Consider the following 22,315-nt stretch of genomic DNA (forward strand, 5'->3'; position numbering starts at 1 on the left):
AATCAAAGTTCGGATTGTGCTTCTGAAGCCAGGGATATCCCAAAACCACGGAGTAGTGTGGGGAAGAAATTACCTGGAAACAGGCCAACTCCCTGTGAACAGCCCCAATAGCTATTTCAACTGGCAGGGTCTCGTGGGTAACCTGCGGTGGTTGCAGGGGCCTGCCATCTATCGCCTCGAGGACCAATGGAGTAACTCGAGCCTGCAGAGGAATGGAGTACTGGGCAGCAAACGTACTGTCCATAAACAACCCGCCAGCACCAGAGTCTACCAACGCCTGGGCCGTCACCGAGCCTTCCGCCCAAGAGAGGACAACGGTGATTAGCGGTTTATCTTTGAGGGAAACCGGGGACGAGGAAACTCCACCCAAGATCTGCCCCCGACAGGATCTCAGGTGCGAGCATTTCCCGGACGGACGGGACAGGAATGCCGAAAATGACCACAGTACAGGCAGCGACCCTCCCGACACCGAGAGGCCCGCTCCCGCTCGGAAAGGCGAGCAAACCCCAGCTGCATGGGCTCACCGCCAGACAAGCCATCCCCAGGAGGCGTGGGAGGAGAGGGAGGAACGGGTGGGACAAAAAACGTAGGCGCCAATCAGTTAGGAGGCCTCCGCAGACGCTCCTTAAGTGAAGGCCTCTCCCTGAGCCTGGTGTCAATCAGGATTAGGAAAGAAATGAGCTCCACAGGCAGTTCTTTGGCTGCAATCTCGTCCTTCAACGCATCTGAGAGACCATGAGAGAAAGCATCCACCAGAGCCTCATTGTTCCAACACACCTCTGCCGCCAGGGTACAAAATTCTATGGCGTACTCGGCAACGGTTCGAGAACCCTGATGCATGGACATGAGCAGCTTAGCAGCAGAGGCGGAGTGAGCAGGCACATCAAATACCGTACGGAAGGAGGCAACAAAACCGGCAAACTCGTGAATCACAGGGTTATTGTTCTCCCATAAGGGATTTGCCCAGGCCAAGGCCTTGTCCGAGAGCAGCGAGATTAGGAAGCCCACCTTTGACCTCTCCGTAGGAAAAGCGTGGGATATCAATTCAAAATATATGCCCACTTGGTTAAGGAAACCCCGACACTGACTCGGCTCACCCCCAAAACGCTGTGGAACGGGGGCTGAACCAGTCATACCTCTGGGCACTGCAGGTGCGGCAGCAGATGTGGAGGTAGGCGCAACAACCGGAGCAACAGCGGGAGCGACCACAGGAGTGACAACCGGCCTAATAGCACCAGGAGTAAAGTGCGCTGTGCGTGCAAGCAGCGTTTGCAACGCCTGAGCGAACTGATCCGACAAGAGATCCTGCTGATCAAGTCTGGCAACCAACATAGGGAGCATCGTCAAGATTCATGGCATTTGTGTAGTGTCAGGGAGCGAGGAGCCAGACACACAAGGAGGTGCAATTAAAGGTAGGTTTATTACACAAAAACAAGACAGAGTCTATGCAAGTCCAACAGCAACAGCGGATGACTTGGTAGATGACTTGGTAGAACAGCAGCCAGAAAGGATGGTCGCCAGAGCCGGGGTCAGAAGCCAGGAAGGATGGTCGCCAGAGCCGGGGTCAGAAGCCAGGAAGGATGATCGCCAGAGCCGGGGTCAGAAGCCAGGAAGGATGATCGCCAGAGCCGGGGTCAGAAGCCAGGAAGGATGATCGCCAGAGCCGGGGTCAGAAGCCAGGAAGGATGATCGCCAGAGCCGGGGTCAGAAGCCAGGAAGGATGATCGCCAGAGCCGGGGTCAGAAGCCAGGAAGGATGATCGCCAGAGCCGGGGTCAGAAGCCAGGAAGGATGATCGCCAGAGCCGGGGTCAGAAGCCAGGAAGGATGATCGCCAGAGCCGGGGTCAGAAGCCAGGAAGGATGATCGCCAGAGCCGGGGTCAGAAGCCAGGAAGGATGATCGCCAGAGCCGGGGTCAGAAGCCAGGAAGGATGATCGCCAGAGCCGGGGTCAGAAGCCAGGAAGGATGATCGCCAGAGCCGGGGTCAGAAGCCAGGAAGGATGATCGCCAGAGCCGGGGTCAGAAGCCAGGAAGGATGGTCCCTAGAGCCGGGGTCAGAAGCCAGGAAGGAGTCTTGCCAAAGCCGAGTCGGTATCCAGGAGAGCAATGAGAAACTAAACAGGAGCTTGCTGCTGTGCAACAGACAGGACACGAATGCAATGGACAGCTACAACCAGCAGACTTATATGTGATAAGCCGCCACCTCCTGGAGGAGGAGCTGCAAAGGGCTGAAAGCATAAAGGATCCCATAATGCTTTGCAGGCACCTAAGATGGATGCCAGCACATGGAGCACCACAAGCCCCGAGGAAAGGTAGGACCTTGACAATTTATAGCTGATAGCCCTTCCAATTCCAAAAGTGACAATCTCTGCAACAGATCAGACATAGGGGCAGAGAACTCTCCCTCAGGCTACATTCACATGGTTGCACACCGAAAATCCTGGGAGAGAATCACTTGATTCTTACCAGTGATCCTAAACGCTGCCTGCACAATCCGTGTGCAAACAGCAGCAGCTGTCAGATTTGCACTCTGTATGAATCAATGGCTGCCGCTGTATCTGAGTGGTTATATGCGAATGCTGCGAATGCAGCCTATAACTAACCCTGGATGCAGCCAGTGTGTCCAACATCTGCATTTTAGGACATTTTTGGCCACAGGTGGTTAAGTGTGTCCAGTATAAAGGAACTGCAATAACCCAGGTGCAAAACAAGTTGGCTGTGTCAGAAGAAAATGGTGGCCAAAGGTATACCATTAGGAGTCTTATAATCACTATGTCAATAGCCAAAATGGAACGTCCAATAGAGAGTCGACAACATAATCGCCAAATTTAAATAGGCAACACTAACAGCATTACGTACAGTATAAGATCAATAGAGAGACAAACACTAGGGAAAAATACTGAGAGCGTAGACCAGTCATAACTTGAGCCTTCTAAACTGCTTGTGTGCATGGCACTGCAGTGTGACTTGTAGAATAAGGATGCAGTGTTTACAACAGATCAGTCAAGAGGTGTATAGCCAGGAAGCCAGAAACCAGTATGTATAAAAGGTACAGGGAAGCCTTGTCTACCATATCTACATCGCTGGACAAGAGTTCAAGTTTCGCTCTGCATGGTAGGATTACCCCCAAAAGGGGTCATCAGGTGTGCCAAGGTGAGCACTGAATACAGGGTTCAACGACCAAAGCAAACATTACAGGCCGACACGGCTGAGGTACAAGTACGGTTCCCCAAGGTATTCCTAAGGGTAACCGATCAGGAAATTGCCATTGAGTCATGAAAAGCCTCAGCTGAAGGATGGCAAGAGAAATCTGGTGAAAAATATTAAGAAATCGTAATCCAAAATGAGAAAGCAGTCGTCATCTAAAAACACTAGAAAAAAAACTGGAGCCTCACAGAGTGGGCAGGGTTATACAGATAAATTAGGGAGTGGACCCAGGAATGTTTTTGCAAGTGTCCAAACACCTAAAGGTAGCAGCATGTAACCTGTGGTCTATGATTCAATTCCTGTGTCCTGTATGAAAAAGACAAAAACATTTCAATGGAAGTAGCCCTCCTGGCTCCAGAAACTATACCAAACTGTGTGCGTTTATCTAACCAGTGCTTTGAAACTATTGGTATGATGTAAAAGAATTATGGGGTTTCCAAAAAATACTCACCTAGGTGGATGCAGCATTGACCTAAAGCTGCATCTGCTCCCTGCCACCTCTGCACTCAGAACTGAATTATCAAAGACCACTGATTGATTAGTTCTCCCTTCCGCTCTGAACAGAGAGCGGTGTCAGTCACTGGCTCTCTGGTCTGCCATTCCAACACTGGAGTGCTGGGGAGAGGAGAGTGTGGCAGAGAGTCAGTTGCTGGTCCAGCTTATAGGTGGATCCCAATCATATTGCTGGAATCTTTCCAGAGCCTGCACTGGCTCTCTGACATCAGCCAACAGCAGACTTTAGCCTGCTATCAGCTGATAGCGGGTCACAGGAGTGCAGTAGGAATTGCACTGCTATGATCCATAGGGGAAGTATGGCCAAAAAAAGCTTTGGCCATACTTCTCCTTTAAAGCAGAATTAAACCAAACATCAAACATTTATTATAGTGCAGCTTACCAATTCTTGGATGTGATGTCTGCATTAGTTTTCATATTTAGGCTTTCTTTCCTCTAGTGTCATCTGGAGATCCAGTTAGTTACACAAATTGTTTATGCATGTAAAAGCTTTATCCTAAAAGGAAAAAAGCTGTTTGCCTTAATGGATTATAAAGTGTGAGATAGAGTTTGTGTTAAATTTGTTAGTGTATTTAAATCTAATACATTTAACACTACATCCCCAGACTGACATTGCTGCTGTCTGCGATGTCCCCTGTGTATCATCCAGGGTGGGGGCACTCTAATACAGGAGGCGAGTTATTATCAAGATCACCAAGTGAAAAGAGGGGGGGGGGAAAGTAAAAAAAAAAGAAAACAAAAGCAGCCACTACACCTCTAATGATTGGTAAGCTACCTTATACCACCAAACTCTATGTTATTGTTGACACTGGACCATAAACGCATAGCCCAAAAGTGTTTTTCACCTTGTCCTCCCACATTTGCTCAATGGAAAAGTGCTGTCATTGCTACCTTGGAGAGAGAAATTGACATAATAGTACAGGGGTTGCCCAAAAAAAATTTCAAAGTGTGGTCTCCTTGGTTATAATCTTCGTTAGCCTACTCTCTTATTCCTTCTCAATCACTTGCTGCCTGAATTATAAATACTGTTAGCACATCGAGGTTAATTTTTTTGCTCCCATTTGTGTCTCACCCTCCAGGGGTTGTGGTATGATATTATCTGAATTTAATATTTTGGGCATATTTGAAGAGATGGCCCTAACTTTTGCTACAATAATTTGTGCTACTAGGGTGTATTACAGTGCATATACTCGTACTTGTTATACACGGGATTCAGTGAGTGTATTCTAAGAATGAGAGAGATATTTGGCGCACCAAGAGGAAAAAGAGCAGATGTTTTATGTGATGGCTAGTATATTAACCACACAAGTACAGTCCTTAAAGTCCAAAGGTGGTTAAGGGATAATCCAAGAATGCTTGACTCAGTTGCAGCCAATTCAAAAAGAGCTAGAATAGACTGTGTGAACCATAAAAAGGAGAGAAACAGCACCATCTAAGACTTAAGTAAAGCAATTAAAACAAATAAATTTACTTCCACAAAATTGGCAACTTACAATAGTAGTAGTTAAATGAGCGCTTGTCAAACTGGTGTCAGCCACTGTGCAACTCCTGGCCGGTCCCGCTGCAGGCAGGTCTCCAATGCACTGTCCTTGGGAGTGCTAGTGGTTCCCACTGTTTCCTGGTCGGTGTGGATCCACAGGGCAGATGGGAATGATGTGATCTAACATCACTCCCCCCTGCCCTGTGGATCCACACCGACCAGGAAGTACTGGGAACCACCAGCACAGCCCAGGACAGTGCATTGGAGACCTGCCTGCAGGGGGACCGGCCAGGAGTTACACAGCGGTTGACACCAGTTTGACAAGCGCTCATTTGACTACTACTATTGTGAGTAGCCAATTAAGTGGAATAAATTATTTATTTTTATTGCTGCACTTAGATGGCGCTGCTTCTCTCCATTTTATAGTGAGTGTATTGCTGCTATTTTGATTGTTTTGTTTCATTGCCGTTTTATTAATTTTTTTTTCTCCAAATTTTATTTTCTCTTTGAAAAAAAAACTTCAATAAAAACTACCTGATTAAAAGAATGTATGTTAGGATGCAATGTATTACAGCTTTGGTTTTGGGTTTAATACCATATTAAGTTCCATGAATCACCCTGATTTTTAAAATAAACAGAACATATATCAAAAACTTGTTTTGTTCTGGATACAGTAGGAATGATTTAAAACCCCTGTAAATGCCTGGGTTCCACTGGTGAAATATCCCTTCACTTCTTACCTCTGAAATGCAAGTCTCTTCCTCTGAAAGAAGTGAGAAGAAACCTCTACAAAATTCAGGAAATCTCCTCCTTAGACATCTGTCACTATAGAACAGATGCTCTAATTTTTAAAGATATACTATTACCCCCTCTTCTGGTGACAACTGAAAAACGGTCACTAGGACTAAGGATGAATCTCCCTAGTGGGGACACGGGCAGTAATAAAAACATTTGACAGATTGTTTACACCAGATATAGTTGAACACATTTTTTTTTAAATGCAGTGCGAATACCCCCCAAAAAATGAATGCATGTCAATATGGCTACTTTACACCACTGTAGTGCTTTCATGTGTGTTAAAATAAAATGCAGCATTCTGCATTTTCGGCACTTAATCACATAGGAACACAAGTGAACGGTCATGAATGCACTGCAAAAATTTAAACACAATTCAGTTAAAAATAATGCATAACAATGCACCACAAATGCACGATCTGTTGTAAATTGAACATGGGGATTGTGGTATAAACAAGCTCTAAAGCCTTGTCATACCCCAAGACCTCAGAAGCAATAGAGTCTATTGATTTCTTTACTTTCATAGAAGTCACAGTAGTCATGCCTGGCCTGCAAAAAGCTAGTGCAGTATTTCTCTGCTGTACTGCCAGCCAAAAATTTTTGGCAAGAAACAAAAAAATAAAAAACACCATCTGCCCAGCAAATCTGAAAAAGCCAGGCCACCCCTCCTTCTTGCATATGCTGGATTGTAACTGAAACAAGAGGAGTAAGAGGTAGTAAACACTGTGCTGATCCTTGGCAGTGACTGCAATAACTTCTTCAAACTAAAAGTAAAAATAAAAATCAATATAAATTTATTAAATTAGTGGCCAAGGGGAGGCCTGAACATCCACAAGTTTGCCTAATAGAATAAAAACATTTTCAACATATTCAAAACAGTGTAATATTTAGCAATGTATATCCCATAGTGCTGAACATTTCATTCAGTGCTAAAAACAAACACTATTAATATACAGTATTTATATAGCGCTAAAAGGTTTGCTCAGCGCTGTACATTATAGTGGTGGACAGAACATGAGACAATACAGTAACAAAACACGAGGGATTCAAGGGCCCTGCTTTCGAGCTTACAATCTACAAACATGCTTACCAAAAATATGTCTGCCAGGTGTCCAAGACCCAGGCCGTGCAAAAACACTTCTAGATCACTGGAGGCAGAAAAGCTAAAACAAAGAGAAAGAGTCAATGTTATTTTCACCATTACAAGAGGAAGAAAGCAAAACAGAATAAAATGTGATTTACAGCAACAACTCTAAAATGGATGCGCATAACCTGAATCAAAATCCAACTTCAATGCACTATTTAATTAGGCAACTGGGTGGCAAGAGGTTTAACCACCTCAATACTGGGCACTTTTACCCCCTTTCTGCCCAGACCAATTTTCACACTTTAAATAGTTAGTCATGCAACACTGTACCAAAAAGAAATGTTTGTCCTTTTTTTCACACAATTAGAGCTTTCTTTTGCTGGAATTTAATTAGCACTTGGGGTTTTTATTTTTTGTGCTTTAATTAAAAAAGACCGAATAATGTAAAAAAAATGCATTTTTCTTTGTTTCTGTTATAAAATTTTGCAAATAAGTAATTTTTCTTCAAACATTTTTAGCCAAAATGTTTACTGCTACATTGCTTTGGTAAAAATAATCCCAATCAGTGTGTATTATTTTGTCTGTGTGGACGTTCTAGAGTCTACAAGCTATGGTACCAATCATTGAAAATTGAACACACCTGATCAAACCTGATGTACTGATGGCCCATCTCATTTCTTGACACACTAACAAGCCAGGACAGTACAAATACCCCCCCCAAATGACCCCTTTTTGGAAAATAGGCATTCCAAGGTATTTAGTAAAATGCATGGTGAGTTTTTTTAACCTGTATTTTTTTCCCACAATTCTTTGGAAAATGAAGTAAATAAAATGTGTTGTTATTTTTCACACAACTGTTATACTAACAGGTAATTCCTCTCACATAGCATATGCATACTTGCAGCTTCACCCCAAAACACATTCTGCTGCTCCTCCCGAGTATGGGGATATCACATGTGTAAGACTTTTCCACAGCCTGGCCACATACACAGGCCCAACATCCAAGTAGGACATACAGGTGTTCAGGAGGCATAGGACCAGGAGCACCAGGACAATACAATTACCCACAAAACGACCCCATTTTGGAAAGCAAACACTCCAATGTATATACTACGAAGCATTATAAGTCTTTTGAACATGGCATTTTTTTCCACAATTTTTTAGAAAATGTGGAAAGAAAATGAAAATTTTTATTTTTTTTTACACAAAAGTTGTCCATTTATAAAATATTTCTAATACATCGCATGTACATACCAAGAATTAAACCCCAAAACGCATTCTGCTACTCCACCTGAGTATGGCGATACCACATGTTTAAAGACTTTTCCACAGCCTTGCCACATCCAGTGGCCCAACATCCAAGTAGCACCTTCAGGCTTCTGACACATCGCATGTACATACCAAGAATTACACCCAAAAAAACATTCTGCTAAGCAAAGGGTAAACAAAAAAATTACCTGTGGTTTTAGTAGTGCAGTTGTCCACAGAGGAGAGCATTGGTCCAGGCAGCAAGCAGGGATGTGATCAGCGAAAGCAAAAGGAAATCGCCCAAGCAGCAGGAAGCAATACTGTCCATAGTCACTACAGGCAGCATGCAGAGATATTGCCAGCAAAACCAAAGCATTGGTCCAGGAAGCAGGAAGACGTGGTCAGCAACAGCCAAATGAGTTGTTCAGGCAGACATATGGTCAACACAACCAAAATATCAGTCCTGGTAGTAGGCAGGAACACGGGCCATAGTACAGGTAGCAGGCAGAGGTGTGGTCAGTTCATGCAGCAGGCAGAGGCACGATGGCAGTAACAGACTAACAGACCCTTTTCCGGAAATTACAAAACCCGGAGAAAACCAAATACTTTGTTTTCTCCACTCGGAAAACCTATTCTGGAGCCCCTCACATACATGAGACCCCTGTGTTGTCTTGAATCCAACTAATAGAGTCGCAGGGCTTAAGATCAGTTCAGGAGGCAGGCAAAAAGCATGCTCAATTAACAGGCCGAAGGGCAATTCATGTGGAAGACAAAAACGTGGTTGATGGTTCAAGCGGCAGGCAGAGGCTTCATCAAAGAACAGTCCAAGGTCAGTTCAGGTGGCAAGCTGAGGCACTGTTGATAAACAGTCCAGGTCATACAAGGAAATAGGCGATAGTGGACACTGGAAAAATATCTTGACTAATAGTGTAGAGATGTGTGATAGATCCGGAAGCACTCTCCAATACAGAGTCCTGGCTGGGAAGGACATAGGGGGCAGTAGTATAGGGTGGCACGGCAAATTTGGTTACTGGAACATACACGACACTTTTTGGGGGGTTTGCAGCCTGCTTGGGTAAAAGGGAGGATATCAGGGAAACGCGTCTCATGGAGTCTGGTCAATGAATCAGAGCGAATTTGTTTAGGGGCATGGCCATGCAGATGGCTGAGAAGGGCTGTAGCAATATCCGCTTGATACTTCAGGTAGGTTAGGGATCTTTGTGTGCACTTAGAAAAGATGACATAAGAATTGTACAGGGCTAATTGAAACAAGTAGATGGCATAGTTTTTATACCAATAGAGTGATCCCCTGGTGGCCAAGTATGGCTGTAACATCTGGCCATTCATATCCACCCCCCCCCCCCCCAATTAACTGGTTATAGTCATGTATGCATCTTGGTTTCTGGATGGGACCTTGTCTTGTTTGCAGTTCCACCGAGGTGTCATCATGAATTGAGGAAAGGATATAGACATCTCTTTTATCTTTCCACTTTAGAGTTGGCATCTCTTCATTTCGCAAACTGGCCGTTTTACCCAGTTTTAATTTTGTAGTGACCAGTGGTTGTGGGAAGCCCTGGCGGTTGGACCGTACCGTCCCACAGGTCACAGTTTTCTTCAAATAGAGATGGCGGAATAACAGGAGACTTGTGTAGAAATTATCTACATACAAATGGCAACCCTTCTCGAACAGAGGTTCTAAGAGCTGCCAAACAATTTTGCCACTTGTCCCCATATAGGTAGGGCACCCAGGGGGGTCTAGCTGGCTGTCCTTTAACTCATAAATCTTGAAGTTGTTTGGTATATCCCATGGCCCTGTCACATGCCTTGTAGAATTTTACTCCATATTTGGCCCGTTTACTGGGGATGTACTGTTTGATGCCAAGCCTTCCAGTAAAGTGGACTAAGGATTCATCCACACAAATTTTTGTCAGGGGTAAACATTTCCTTGAAGCTACACCAAAAAAAGTTGATTAGTGGCTGCATTTTGAATAGCTCATCATAATGATTTTGAGGAGGGCACTAGGTATTATTGAAATGCAAAAACCTCATCATCATTTCATAGTGTGTTCTGGGCATACAAGATGAATAGACTGGCATATGATGTATAGGTTGCGAAGACCAGTAGGCATGGGCTTCATTTTTTTTTGTCAGTCCCATTTTCAAAGTATGCCCAAGAAAAATTTAAAATTCCTCCACAGTGAGGGGTTTCCACACAAATGGTCGGGCATATGATGAATTGAGATTGCTGGCTGTATATGCTGCTGGCATACAGGTTACACTGCTCCAAAATGTAGTGTAGCAGATCATTAGTAAAAAATAAATGAAAAAAAACAAATTGGGGTATCATTTTCTCCTTGTACCTGAGGGCCTGGCTGTGCTGTAAAAGGGGGAATTGTAAGTTCTGCAGAATTAGCAGGCAGCCACGTGCGATAGAAAAGTACATCTAGGAGGTTAATATGGGCTCTACCTCATTGTGGACGGGAAACCCTGCTTCTAGTGCCTGGCCTATCATCTGGGAATGTGGCCCTGCTTGTACTCGCCACAGCACCAGGATTTATAGTGCTACTGGTGGATGCCTGCCTATCTTCTGGGAGTGCTTCGCTGCTTGTTCTTGCCATTGCGCTACTGGTGGATGCCTGCTCCTCCTCAGATCTCCTGAACCTCTTTGTTTAGATTCTCTCCTCCTCAGAAACCATTGCTGACCCACTGCTTTCAACTGGCTCATACTCAGAATCTTGAGTCTGACAAAGAGTTCCCCCTTACTCTCGTCCGCCATACTCAGTATCTGGAAAGCCTCCTGGCTGGTGTATAATTTTTTAGAAATTTGATGGTCACTGATACAGATGTTGATTTAATACTGGTACACTGACAGATATTGAACACTGGTAAACTGACGGATGTGGAACACTGATACTGTGTGACAGATGTTGATCACGGGTACTGTGACAGATGTGGATCACATATGTGGATCATGGGTATGGTGACAGATGTGGTTCACTGGCACTGTGACAGATGTGGATCACTGGTACAGTGACAGATGTGGATCACTGGTACAGTGACAGATGTGGATCACTGGTACAGTGACAGATGTGGATCACTGGTACAGAGTGATTTTACTCACTTTGGTTTTGCTTCTCCTCACTCGCGGGATCTGTGTGAGCAGAGGCAGAACTGTTCACCTGAATGGCGGCTTTGTTGACATCACATGACTGCTGTGATTGGACACAGCTGTCATGTGATCAGAAGGGCCAATTAGAGGGCCCTTTTGTCGAGCGGCGTTGCGTTGTGTCCAAGGGACACAGACACACCGAGAGCACACAGATGTGTGGCCATGAGGCTGTGCTTGTATACATGTTCTGAAGGACATTCCTGAACGTCCACTCAGAACGACGAAGCTCCCACCTGGTCGTTTATGTACAGTGGCCAAGTGGGAAGCTGGTAATTAAACAAATATGTGCATGACCACGCTAAAAATCTCGCGTTAAACTATCTAAAACAAGAAAAAGTGTTAAAAAATTACCATATAAAATGTATCAACAAAATATTCACTTTCAAAATATCGTGCAACCCAGTACACAACGGGGTTCATTTGCTAAAACTGGAGAGTGCGAAATCTGGTGCAGCTCTGCATAGAAACCAATCAGCTTCCAGGTTGGCAAAGCGTAATTGAATAAGCTGAAGTTAGAAGCTGATTGGCTATCATACACAGCTGCACCAGATTTTGCACCCACCAGTTTTAGTAAATCAACCCCAATGTGTTCATAATAATTATTAAATCCAAATAAACAAACTACTTAATGTCCGCCATAAGGTGCGATACGTGTGGAAAAAAAGATGATATTTACACTATATTGATAAAAGTATTGGTATAAATGCCTTTACAAGCACATGAACTGTAATGGCATTCCAGTCTTAGTCCGTAGGGTTCAATATTCAGTTGGCCCACCCTTGGCAGCTATAACAGCTTCAACTCTTCTGGGAAGGCTGGCCAAAAAGTTTAGGAGTGTGTATGGGAATGTTTGACCATTCTTCCAGAAGCGCATTTGTGAGCTCAGGCACTGATGTTGGACGAGAAGGCCTGGCTCACAGTCTCCACTCCAATTCATGCCAAAGGTGTTCTATCGGGTTGAGGTCAGGACTTTTTGCAGGACAGTTAAGTTCCTCCTCCCCAAACTCACTCATCCATGTCTTTATGCACCTTGCTTTGTACAATGGTGCACAATCATATTGGAAAAAGAAGGGGTCATCCCTAAACTATTCCCACAAAGTTGGAGTATGAAATTGTCCAAAATGTCTTGGTATGCTGGCGCCTTAAGAGTTCCCTTCACTGGAACTAAGGGGCCAAAGACAACCCCTGAAAAAAAACTCACACCATAACCCCCCCCCCCCCTTCACCAAACTTTACACTTGGCACAATGCAGTCAGGCAAGTACTGTTCACCTGGCACTTGGTGATGTAAGGCTTGGATGTAGCTGCTCGGCCAAGGAAACCCATTCCATGAAGCTCTCTACATACTGTTGTGTTAATCTGAAGGAAACACGAAGTTTGGAGGTCTTCAGCTGTTGACTCTGCAGAGAGTTGGCGACCTCTACACACTGTGCTCTTCAGCATGCGCTGACCCTGCTCTATCATTTTTTGTGGCCTACTACTTTGTGGCTGAGTTGTTGTTGTTCCCAGTTGCTTCCACTTTGTTATAATACCACTAACAGTTGACCGTGGAGTATTTAGTAGCAAGGAAATTTCGTGGTACTACGCTTGAATTCATTGAACTCCTGAGAAGGACCCATTCTCTCACAAATGTTTGTACAACCCCTGGCAAAAGTATGGAATCACCACTCTTGGAAAATGTTCAATTGTTTAATTGTGTAGGAAAAAAAAAAAACCACAATCACAGACATGCCTTTTTCATTCAACATTCCAACCTTCTGGCTTTAAAGCGCTACTAAAGCCACAACAGTAAAGTCGGTCTGTATATGCAGTAAAGCATGCTTATTATACTCACTGTGGAACCTAAGGGGGTAATCCTCCACATTGTGTAAAAAGGATGTTTGATCCTCTCTTCTCTGATCCTCCCCTTCTTCCAGTGCCTCCCCAAATATCTACTGACAGAACAGAGGCTACGGGCAAGCTGCACATGCTCAGTTTGGCATGTATTGCTAGAGTTTATTTCTTAGGACAGTGCATGTGATCAGAACAGGGCCAATCGGCACTCTCCAGACAGAGGTCCTGCATCCTGCTACAGGAGAATGAAAATTCCTCCTACAAGCTGTAACCAGTGCTCTGCTGGATACTGATAGAAGTCACAAGCTCTAACTGCTGATGAGAAAAGGTATTTAGCAGTTTATATTTACTAAAATAACTGAATTTCCATGTTCTGTGTACTGCGGAAGACCAGATATAGTTAATGCAGGGTCCTGGGTTTAGTAACACTTTAAGAAACACTTAAAAAAAACAAAAAAGAAAGAAAACTGTAGTCAGTTGCAACTGACCAAAATATTATGGAATCATGAAAAAAAAACAAAAACCCACTACAGTACACCACTAGTACTTCATTGCACCATCTCTGGCTTTTATAACAGCTTGAATTCTCTGAGGCAAGGATTTAACTATCGACAAACAGTATACTTCATCAATCCAGTCTCTTATTGCAGCTGCCAGATCAGCTTTGCATGGTGGAGCCTTGCCATGGATCATTTTCTTTATGTTCCACCATAGATTTTCAATGGGATTGAGGTCTGGACTATTTGTAGGCCATGCCATTGACATTATATGTCTTTCTTGAAGTAAAGTTTTGCCCATTTGTTCCTCATTTGTTTTGTTTTGCATTTTCTGCTTTCAAGGCATATTGCTTCAAGTTTTCTATCTTGACACTTTGAAGTCTTCCTTGGTCTACCAGTATAATTCCCTTTAACAACCTTCCCATTTCATTTGTACTTGGTTCAGATTTTAGACACAGCTGACTGGGAACAACCAACATCTTTTGCAACATTCCATGATGATTTACCTTCTGGAAGAAGTTTTAGAATCCTCTCGTACGCAAGCACTCTTTTTTAACTGCAGACAAATTAGCAGATGTAATCTGATGCAGATGTTTATTTTAGAACTGCAAAGTACATGGTGATTCCATAATATTTTCCTCAGAATTTAGTGATTCCATAATATTTTCCTCAGAATTTAGTGATTCCATATTTTTTTTCCTCTGCTTGATCTGCAAAAACAGTTGCATGTGACTAAAGTTTTCTTACCTTTTTATTTTTTAAGTGTTTCTTAAAGCCAGAAGGTTGGAATGTTAAATGAAAATAGTTTTGAAGCATGTCTGTGATTGTTTTTTTTCTACACAATTAAAACAGTTAAACGGACATTTTCCAAGAGTGGCGATTCCATACTTTTGGTAGGGGTTGTAGAAGCAGTCTGCATGTCTAGGTACATGATTTTATACACCTGTGGCCATGGAGATGATTGAAACACCGGAATCAAATGATTTGGAGAGGTGTCCCAATACTTTGTAGCATATTTGGACATACACTATATTGCCAAAACTGGGTAGCTGCTTTCCCTAATGATACAGTGGGTATAGAAAAGAATCACCCCCGAATGGTGACTGTTTTTGGACTGCAGTCTTCAAGTCATTTCACAGATTTTCAATGGAGTTCATGTCTGAGCTCTGACTAGGCCTTGCAAGGACATTCACCTTTTTCTCCTTAAACCACTGTGGTCATTTTTGCTGTGTGCTTTGGGTCATTGTCATGTTCGAAGGTAAACCTCCTTCCCACGGACAACATTTTGGCAGAGGGCAGCAGATTTTCATCAAGAAGAAAGTATTTTGCTCCATCCATTTTTCCTTCTATCCACTATTCCCCATATACCATAAACTAGATATTAATAAAATAAAAGGCTGCGCTCATCCTGTGTACCTCCTAAGTTATAGTGCAAATCTCAACACATTTATCATCGTGTATTCAATCAAAAAGTAAAATGTCCTTTGAAGTGTCCTTGTAAATTCAAAAAAGTGCCAGTGCAATAAAAAAAATGCCACATTAACGCAGCGTCATGGTGGGTGCCGGCGGGTGGAGAGGAAGGAGGATGAACGTCCGCTAACCTCCTCTTCTTTCTGTGATCACTTCCAGGTCACGACTGTCACTTTCCCCAGCTAAAATAGAAATGTATTGCAATGGGGCCTGGATTGTAATACTTTAAGTGGAGCCCAGAGGAGACATGCAGGGTCCTTTAGACCCTGCATGTCTCAATAAAAAGAACCGGTCACCTACAAATCATCACATAGGGGTTTTTTACAAGTCCATCTCTAGAGATCTTAAAGTTCCTGTGTCCACTGTGCACAACATTGTCAAGAGGTTTACAGCCCATGGCACTGTAGCAAATCTCCCTGGATGAGATGAAAAGAGAAAAAAATGAGGATTGTTAGAATGGTGGCTAAAGAACCTCAATCAACTTCCAGACAAATTCAAGCTGACCTTCAGGCACAGATTACAACTGAAATGAAAAGGGATGCTTTGGTAGGAGACCCAGTAGGACCTTACTGCTGACACAAACATAATAAAGCCAGATTGGAGTGTGCCAACAGTTAGAATGTGCTGTGGACAGACGAAACAAAATTACAGCTTTTTGGTAAAGCCCATCATTCTACTGTTTTCAGAAAAAACAATAGGGCCTTTAAAGAAAAGAATACAGTCCCTACAGTCAAACATGCTGGAGGTTCACTGATGATCTTGGGGTTGCTTTGGTGCTTCAGGCACTGGATGTCGTGACCATGTGCATGGTATTATGAAATATGAAGACTACCAAAGAATTTTGGGGTGCAATTTAGAGCACAGTGTGTGAAAGTTCGGTCTCCGTCAGAGTTCATGGGCCTTACAGGACGACAATGACCTAAAGCATCAAAAAGCACCTGGAAATGGTATCAAAAAGCTAGAGAGTACTGAACTGGCCAGCAAGGAGTCCCGATCTAAATCCCATAGAGCACCTGTGGAGAGATCCCAAAACAGCAGTTGGGAAAAAGAACCTTGGAATCTGAGAGACCTGGAGCAGTTGGCAACAGAGTGGTCCACAGACCATTGATGGTTGCAGGAAGAGACTGATTTCAGTTATTTGTTCCAAGGGGTGTGCTACCAAAATATTAAATGGAGAGTACCGATCATTTTTCCCAGTCCATTTTTGGGGTTTTGCATGGAATGTGTTAGGTTTGGCTTCTTGTTTCTCAACTTTTTGTGTCATACCAATACAAACAAAAGAAAACATGAAAATGCCTAAACATTTGTAATTGCATCAATTTTCTGGGCGAAATGGTGCATTATCTGACAAAAATGCAGGGGTGCCAATATTTTTGGCCATGGCTGTATGTGCCATAAGTCTTCTTAAAAATAAGTGATTCATGCTCTGTGCAAATGTACTCCACTCCTCCAATCTTTGTGCGATCACCCGTGTCCCCTGCACGGACCAAACTCACCAGAGGTTGTTGACCCCCTAAGTATACATTAAGGAAAGGTCAATATGCGTTTTCACACAGTGCCTCTATGTATAGTATTGTTATCCTTAGAACCAGTTAGCCCATGTATAGAGAGGAAGCCAGAGAAAACTTCATAGGGTTTTACCGATCTGCCAAAGCTTTGCGATACTATACACAGTGACTCTGTGAAAGCGCATATTATCCTTTCCTTAGTGTATACTTAGGTGATCAAAAACCTCTGGTGAATTTGGTCCCTGCAGGCGACACGGGTGATTGCTCAAAGTTTGGAGTGGAGTACATTTCCATAAAGCATGAATCACTTTATTTTTATGACTTAGGGCACATGCTGTATGTTTTCACTTCAATGTGGCAGTTATTATTGCACAGGCACTTTAATTTACAAGCACAATTTAAAAAGGACATTTCATTTTTGACTGAATACACGATGATGAATATGTTGAGATTTGCAGTATAATTTATTTAGGAGATGCATAGGGTGAGCGCATATTTTTAATTTAATAACATCCATCCAGGTGTGATGTTATATCCTCGGAGCGGTAGACTCAAGTCTTCCGTAATGGGGGGAACCCTAAAATTGACAAGGCTTCAGCCGCCAAAATCCAGGTCAACAGCCATGTCTTAAGACCAGCGACGGTAGACGAGACCCTGGGAAAAACAGAATGACCAAAATCCACGCGGTCACTAACTTGCAATCCTGAGTAGCAGATGAGGGAGCAGCTGGAGGGGAAAAATATCGGAAAGGGGGAAATACTGGTCCCACCAGTGCATCCGCTCTGGGGAACTGCTGCTTGCCACAAACTGTGGAAACTCCCTGTTGAAGCAGAATGCCAGAAGATCCAAGGCAGAGGTCCCCAGCATGGGCAGAGCTGAAGAACACAGCTGAGTGCAGAGGCCACTCCCCTTGAATTAGTGTCCGACAACTGAGGTAATCCACCAACCACTACTCGACGCCGGAAATGTGAATGGCAAAAAAAAAAAGGCAGGAAGCCTCCAGTGCCGATGTCACACTTCTCTAGCCACCCTAGTGGTTGACATAGGCCACAAAAGGATTGTCTGAGAGGATCCTGACTGGGAGCCCCTGGAGAAGGTTCATCCAGTGACGGGCAGGGGAGCCTCCTCCAGAGTCCAATGGTCCTGTGTCTACCGCAAAAACTAGCCAGAAAGGCTGAGGGCTGATGTGACAAACATTCACTGGAAAGGAAGGAGGATTACGTAGCCTACAGAACAAGGATCCGGTACCATCAGAAGCCCTCAACTGTTCCAGTTGAGGCTGATCGCCTAGGGAGCCTGTAACTTCGTCCCAGATGGACAATATTTCATTTTGCAGAACTCTTGAATGGGACCACCTCAAAGGAGAACCCCATAAGACCCAGAGTCTACATGCAGCTTCCAGAGTTAGTCCACCAGGAGAACACTTTTACCTGCTCTGAGTCGAGAATCAGGCCCAGTCACTCCAGTCTTCTCGTTAGGACAAACGTCTTGAGGTTCAGGACTCATCCGATGTCTTCCAGGGAGTGCCTTGTAATCTCAACATCACCCGCAGAAGGACCCACAGGAACAAATTGCCAAATAACCAGGGACAGCAACCCCTGTTGTTCCAACAATGTTAGGAGCTTGTACCTTAGAGAAAACCCTCAGGGAGTCGAGGGAGCAATGCGCCCTCCCCCCCTATCGCAAGGCAGAGGAACTGATGATGTCCATTGCACATTGTGATGTGCTGGTACATATTTTGTCTATGGCTGCTAGAACTCCCCTGATAAGGAGAAGCCAGCACAAAAGGATTCTAGCTCAAACCTTTGAATCAGCACGAGCATTCAAGCCTTTACATACAGGATCAGACAAACCCTGACAGTTACTGGGGCCTTAAACAGACTGCAGTAAAAACACTCTGAACCATACCAGCACAGGTACAAGGACAAATACTCCTAGTGTGGAAGGTGTGATGTCGGCAGATGAACAGTAGTGGATCACCATCTTGTAGTAGGACCCAAGTAGACCTACTTGACAGGAATAAGGGAGGTCCATGGGCCAGAGAACAAGCAAAGAGGACCCCTGACTGATTAAATGGATGGGGCAAACCCTCACACTTAGGAGACCCCAGCTGCAGGCATGTCGGATTGATGGATCCAGGGGTGCCTGGTCATAATCGTGGGGGGGCCTCGAAAGGCTGGAACTACTGGATGCCATCAACAGCAGGGCTCTTACTTTACTTTCCATTCATCGTGCATCAGCATCAGAGGTTGGTCATCAGCTCTGAGGAAAGGGATTCGTCCCCGAAACGCGTCAGCCATTTGACCGCACTGACTGTGAGAACACCTTGCCCGCCGTTGTGGCCATTGTCATTTTTCTATGCTTTTTAGATACATGCTTCGTCTGTGAGTATGTTTTTATGATTTAATTCCTACAATAAACATTGGATAATGCACTAGGTGTGTGCGCCACCTGTTTTCTCTCTATCCAGTGGCTGATTTCCCCGTCTGAGGAGGGCTGCACCCCTGGAACATTTCCTTTTGGTTGTCGCTGTCCTGGTACCCTTGGCTTCCTTTTTGGCTGTGCATATCCTGAGGCGCTGGAGAGTACATACGCTATCCGGTTCGGCTTGCCAGACAATGTGCATGGAAACCTATCACGGTTCTGAATTTAAAACTTTTGGGCTTAACCCTCAACATAGGCATTACAGAAAAGAATGAATTGCGGTCATATGGATCTACAGAGCTAATTCTTCGTATGCCCATGTTCTCTGTTGTTACATATATGACCAACATGGACCAGCAATGTACTGGTACGTTGCTGGATTTTGAGTGCTTATACCGGGATGATGCCTGCAGCTACAGGCATCATCCTGGTATAATTTATTTCAGCTGGCAGTTGGCTTTTATTGAGCAATCCTAGCGGCCAATTAGCTGCTGAATGGTTTTTACGATCAGCGGGAATGGACAACCCCCCCTCCTGCTGCCTGCCAGAGTTTTCTTGAGCTCTCCTGTCCCACAGGGGTACCCGAGATTGCAGCCGGCAGCTCTGCTGGCTGACCATAGAGCTGGTCAGAGACCAGAATGGCTCCAGTCATCTCTATAGTCTAAGAAATTGGAAGCTATGAGCATTCATCAGTTTCGCAGGATATAAACAGTGCCATTTGTAAATTGGGAAAGCATCTGATCACACCGATCTTGGTGAGATTAGATAATGTAAGGGCAAAGGAGATATGTAGAGTCTGGTAGACCCCAGATTTCTCAAAAAAGAATCTATGATAATCCCCATTGATGTTATAGGGGATATTTGCATCACCTGTGATAGCATTAAAAGTGCTAAAAAAAAATGAAATGGACAGTGTAAAAATAATTTAAAAAAATCAAAATAACTAAAAAAAACCCCAAAAACAAAACACTCTTGCCTGCCTGCATGCGCAAGCATTGACCCCGTGCCGATATGTAAAAAGCGGTTGCACCATGTATGTGAGGTATTGCCACGAACGTCAGATTGAGGGCAGTAATTCTAGCACTAGACCTCCTGTGTAAATATAAATTGGCGACCTGTAAAGGCTTTTAAAGCATTGCCTATCGATAATAAAAAATGTATGTACTTTGTTGCCATTGAACGGGCATGCGCAATTTTAAAGCATGACATGTTTGGTATCTATCTACTCAGCGTAACATTTTTTATACTTTATCAAACAATTGAGCAATATATTATTTTTGTGCATTAAAATTCTAAAAAGTGTTTTTTTCCCCAAAAGATTTGCGTTTGAAAAATCGCTGCCCAAATATTGTGTGACGTAACAAATTTCAGCACCCACCGTTTTATTCTCTAGGGCCTCTGCTTTAAAAAAATATATAATGTTTGGGGGCTTAAAGTAATTTTATAGCAAAAAAACTTTTTTCATGTAAACAAAGTGTCAGAAAAGGCTTGGTCTTCAAGAGTGGGTGATGTGTGGCATAAGCTTCTAATGTTGGCCCTGAAATGCCAGGATAATAGAAGCAACCCCTCCAAATGACCCCTTTGTGTAAAATAGACACTCCAAGGTATTTGCTAAGAGGCATGATGAGTGTTTTGCAGATCTCATTTGTTGCCCCATGTTTTTGGAAACCTAAAAAAGGAAACAAAAAACATTTTTTTCTTTTTCAAAACCCTGTGACAAAAATATCTGTAAAATACTCCCCATGCCTCTTATCAAATTCCCTGGGGTGTCTACTATCCAAAAGGGGGTCATTTGGGGGGGGGGGGGGTTGTACTATTCTGCCATTTTAGAGCCTCTGAAACCGTGATAGGTAGTGGGGAAATGATATGAGGAAATATGCCCTTTGAAAGCCTGTAGGTGGTCATTAGATTTTAGGGGCTTGTATGCAGCTAGGCTGCCAAAAAGTCTCTCACATGTGGCATCCCCATACTTGGGAGAAGTAGAAGAATGTGTTTTGGGGTGTTATTCCACATATACCCATGGCATTGCATGAGCAATATATCATTAAAGTGAAAACTTTGTGTTAAAAAAAAAAAAAATGTTCATATTCAAAAAATTTGTGGCAAAAAATAAAATGTTCTATGGATTCAACATGCCTCCCTGCAAAATCATTGGTGTGTCTACTTTCCAAAAAGGGGTCATTTGGTGTGGGGGGGAGGGTTGTACTGCCCTGGCATTTTAGCACCTCAAGAAATGTATTAGACAGTCAGAAAGTAAAAGATACGTATATTCCAATATTTCTACCATAGTTTGTAGACGCTGAAACTTTCACACAAACCAATTAATATACATGTATTGAGATTTTTTTTTTTTACCAAAGACATGTAGCAGAATACATTTTAGCCTAAATTTATAACTGAGTTTGTTGGATATTTTTTATAACCAAAAGTGAAAAATATGTTATTTTTTCCAAAATTTTCGGTCTTTTTTTGTTTATAGCGCAAAAAATAAAAACCGCAGAGGTGATCAAATACCACCAAAAGAAAACTCTATTTGTGTGACAAAGACATACATTGCGCTTGGGTACAGCATTGCACGACCGCACAATTACCAGTTGAAATAACGCAGTGCCGAACAGTAACAAAAATGGCCTGGTCAGGAAGGGGGGTAAATCCTCAGGAGGACAAGTGGATAATGAAAGGTAATGTTTGATTCCTTGTGGGGTCGCTGCTTGGGGTCTATTTTTTTTGGGAGTTGCGGTGCTCCTCTGCCACCACTTGCTTTCCCCAGTGACGATGGGATCCAATTACTTCAGCAACATGTTTCTTGGCTGATGACGTTGGTTCGCTTAAGACACATATGATGTGTGCACACGATGACTGTTTTGGCGTGGTATGTGGGCCAGATGTCATCTTGACACCCCCCCCCCCCCCCCCCCCGTTTTCTTGTTTTGCTGAGGATTAAATGGTGTTCCTTGGATCTATTTACACCTGCAGCTTAATTGGTACTGCGAAGGGTGTGGTCCCTCTGTTAGTATATAATGAGGGGGAAGCTGGAGGTTTCTTTTCCTTTGGGACCTGAAGTTGTGCTTGGGATGATCCTTTA

At 43.7% G+C, this 22,315-nt stretch overlaps 1 protein-coding gene across 1 annotated transcript in view; it reads right to left on the reverse strand.

Moving 5' to 3' along the window:
* ASZ1 (ankyrin repeat, SAM and basic leucine zipper domain containing 1) overlaps positions 1-22,315 on the reverse strand; it is a 361,039-nt gene that overhangs the window by 169,076 nt on the left and 169,648 nt on the right. The window contains exon 8 of the mRNA XM_089672151.1: positions 7,086-7,158. Within this exon, the coding sequence (XP_089528277.1) occupies positions 7,086-7,158 (73 nt within the window). The remainder of the gene's footprint in view (positions 1-7,085; positions 7,159-22,315) is intronic.

The sequence above is a fragment of the Staurois parvus genome, unplaced genomic scaffold (genome assembly GCF_062004578.1).
Source record: "Staurois parvus isolate SC_StPar_1 unplaced genomic scaffold, SC_StPar_1.0 ptg000120l, whole genome shotgun sequence".
Taxonomy (NCBI): domain Eukaryota; kingdom Metazoa; phylum Chordata; class Amphibia; order Anura; family Ranidae; genus Staurois; species Staurois parvus.